The sequence below is a fragment of the Cariama cristata genome, unplaced genomic scaffold (assembly GCF_000690535.1).
Source record: "Cariama cristata isolate BGI_N322 unplaced genomic scaffold, ASM69053v1 scaffold22266, whole genome shotgun sequence".
Taxonomy (NCBI): Eukaryota; Metazoa; Chordata; class Aves; order Cariamiformes; family Cariamidae; genus Cariama; species Cariama cristata.
In genome coordinates, this window is record NW_009620866.1 from 1 (window position 1) to 2,975 (window position 2,975).

General features: G+C 58.6%; 1 protein-coding gene and 1 non-coding gene across 2 annotated transcripts in view; both read left to right on the forward strand.

Annotated features, from left to right (window-relative positions):
* The first annotated feature begins 627 nt into the window (after window positions 1-627).
* On the forward strand, window positions 628-709 carry TRNAS-CGA. Its single transcript has one exon. It is a non-coding gene; the product is annotated as a tRNA-Ser (tRNA).
* Window positions 710-1,199: 490 nt separating this feature from the next.
* Window positions 1,200-2,975, forward strand: part of FTCD (formimidoyltransferase cyclodeaminase) — a 6,112-nt gene continuing 4,336 nt past the window's right edge. The window contains exons 1-4 of the mRNA XM_009701756.1: window positions 1,200-1,253; window positions 2,061-2,244; window positions 2,625-2,753; window positions 2,944-2,975. The exon at window positions 2,944-2,975 is cut by the window's right edge and continues 10 nt beyond it. Coding sequence (XP_009700058.1) covers window positions 1,200-1,253; window positions 2,061-2,244; window positions 2,625-2,753; window positions 2,944-2,975 — 399 coding nt within the window. The remainder of the gene's footprint in view (window positions 1,254-2,060; window positions 2,245-2,624; window positions 2,754-2,943) is intronic.

Genomic DNA, 2,975 nt, shown 5'->3' on the forward strand with positions numbered 1-2,975 from the left:
CATGTCCTTTTGCCTCCCCAGACCCTCTCTCTGCTGGTCGCAGGGCTACCAGAGCCTCAAAACCCCCTAGAAAAACTCTGGGGCTGCCTGTGGGCACAGCTGGTCTGAGGCTGAATCCTGGCACACTCAGCCTGCAGGTAAATGCCCACGACCCTTTCCCTCCCCTGCCCAGGCACTGCAAGGTGTGGAGGCACATTGAGTCCCTCCCCACAGGCCTACGCATGTTTCTTGGGGTGAATTTCGGGTGTCTCTTGGGGTGAATTTTGGTGGTATTCGGAGTAGCTGGGTGGGAGGAGGGTGGTGGATGCCCAAAAGGAGGGCTCATCCAGGAGTGTCATACCCCAAGACCAACCAACAAGGTTGTGCAGTTGACCAGGCACACCCATCTTGTGCCGGGAGCCTGGGAGGGACACTGCTGCCCAGGGACCCCAGTGCCCTGGGAGCTGCTTTTTGGGGACGGGTTCTGCCACCAGGCCCTGGGGAGCAGACTGGGGCTGAGAGTGTGTACGGGGATGCACTGGCTACCCCAGAGACTTCCCCACTTGCCAGGAAAAGAGGGCATCCAAGAGGGATCAGGGAGTGCCCGGGGAGGGGGGCAGGTGTGTCCCCCACATACCCAGGGCTGGGGCTGTGATGGCCGAGGGGTGAAGGCGTTGGACTCGAAATCCAATAGGGTTTCCCTGCGCAGGTTCGAATCCTGCTCACAGCGAGAGACTTTTACCCCACTGTACCAGTGCCCACATGAGGTGTCCTGGGGTGCCCATGGTGGGAGTCCTGGGGAGCAACTGTCCCCCACCATCGTGGAGTGCTTGTGTTCCTCTTGCTGTGCCGGCTGTCCCATCCGGTAGCCACAGCATGGTGCTGGGTGCAGCAGCTGCTTTTCTTCACGTGACGTCACCTTCTCCTAGCTATTAATTGACACTTGTGGGTAATCAGTGTTGTAGACTGGCCCTGGTGAGCACACAGTGCCCTTGTGCCCAGAGCTACTCCAAACAAAGAAGGGCCATGTTTATCCAAGACCCTTTCTGTCTCCTGGCCACAGATCGATGCAGTTAATGAGAAACCCCAGCTCAGGGAAGAGGCAGTGGGTTGGGTGCTGGGAGGCTTTTGCTCTGCAGTGGGACAGGAAAGAGCAGGTAAACCCACAGGGCGTGAGGAGCCGAGCCGGGGGCTGCAGGGTGCAGGCAGATCCTGGGACCATGGCCAAGCTGGTGGAGTGCGTCCCCAATTTCTCAGAGGGGAATAACAAAGAGGTGAGGGAGAACATGGAGGGGCTGAGGGATGGGCAATGCTGGGGTGCTGACAGCTGGGCTACCCCAGCGGAGGGGTTGTGCAGGCAGCACCGACTGACAGACTCTGCCCTGCCGCCTTTGAAGTGCCGTGCACCTTTCCCTGCCTGACTAATGCCAAAAATGCCCAAGGCAGCCCCTGCTCTGTTTTGGCACCTCGGTGAGAAGTAGGGGCTCAGACCCACCCCCTCCCCACTGCCTACAGGTTGCTGTAGCACCAGGGCTCGGGGTGGTCTGGCATACCCCCTTAGAGAAATCGCTTGCAGTTGTTGTGCCAAAACATGCTGTCCAGGTTAATGAGATCTGTGCTGGGCATCAGCCCTAGGCTGAACTTTGGCCCTGCCAGGGGCAGGGGAGGTCAGCAAACCCAGAATTGTGATAAAACCACTGCTTTACCCAGGGAACAGGTTTTGCAGAGCCAAATCTGTTTTGAAGCTGGCAGGGGACAGTATCCTCAGGAATAGCAATTTGTGATGGTGCTGTCTGGCGTGCAGTAGCAACCGGGTGTCTCTCCCCCACCACAGTGGGTTTGGGGTTCACTGGGAACCAGGGTGTCCCAAAAACCCTGGGTAGGAGTGGGATGCTCATGCGTTTAGATTCTGCATCCTTTGCAGGGCAGGGCTACATCCCCATGGATCGTGGAGTCATCCCCAACTCTAGCACTGGTGGGAAGGGGGAGAGTTGAGAAAAGATGTCCCTCACCTTGCAAAGCTGGGGCTGTGATGCGGGTCTGGCGGGCTCAGCCGCCTTGCATTCTCCACTGTCCTGCAGGTGATCGATGCGCTGGGGCAAGCCATCTCCTGCACACCAGGCTGCGTGCTGCTGGACGTGGATGCTGGTGCCTCCACCAACCGCACCGTCTACACCTTCGTGGGGTCCCCCGAAGCTGTCATTGAAGGGGCTCTGAGTGCAGCTCGCGTGGCTGGGAAGCTCATTGACATGAGCCGACACACTGGTGAGCTTGGGGGTGGCACAGGGGATGGTCTGACACAGAGCAGCCCTTGGTTGCGGTGCGTGGTCGGCTCTGGGTGCACCTTGCTTAGCTGGAGTTAAAATCAACTGCTCATGGCCAAGCACAGCGTGTTACTGCACCTGCAGCAAGCAGTGCTGCTGGGATGGATGGTGGTGGGATCGTGCAAAGCTCTTGCTTGTCTTCCTGATCCAGAGAGGCTGAATCTCTCCTGTCCCTGGGCTGGAGTTGACATTACTGCCGCAAAGTCAACTTTCTTCGTGGTGGCAGTGCCCAGTCTGCAAAAGAGGCTGGGAAAGGGCCGTCCTCCCTCCTTGCCTGCTTGCTCTTCCCAGCTCCCATCCTTACATCTGCCCTGTCACCAGGTGAGCACCCTCGCATGGGGGCCCTAGATGTCTGCCCCTTCGTCCCAGTGATGAACGTCAGCATGGATGAATGCGTCACCTGTGCCCACGTCTTCGGGCAGCGCTTGGCAGCAGAGCTGGGGGTGCCTGGTGAGTAGGGGCCAGGAACCTCTGCTCATCCCATCCCACTCTGCGCACTTCCAGCTGTGGAGAAACTGCACACCTTTTGGAAAAGTTTAACCAAATGGGATTTGCTCCCAAATGGGCAAAATTGAACCCTGCTATATGATGTGCTGCCAGCCCCTGCCCAGCGGTGCTCACCCCTGACTCTGTCTTGCAGTTTACCTGTATGGAGAGGCGGCGCGGGGGGAG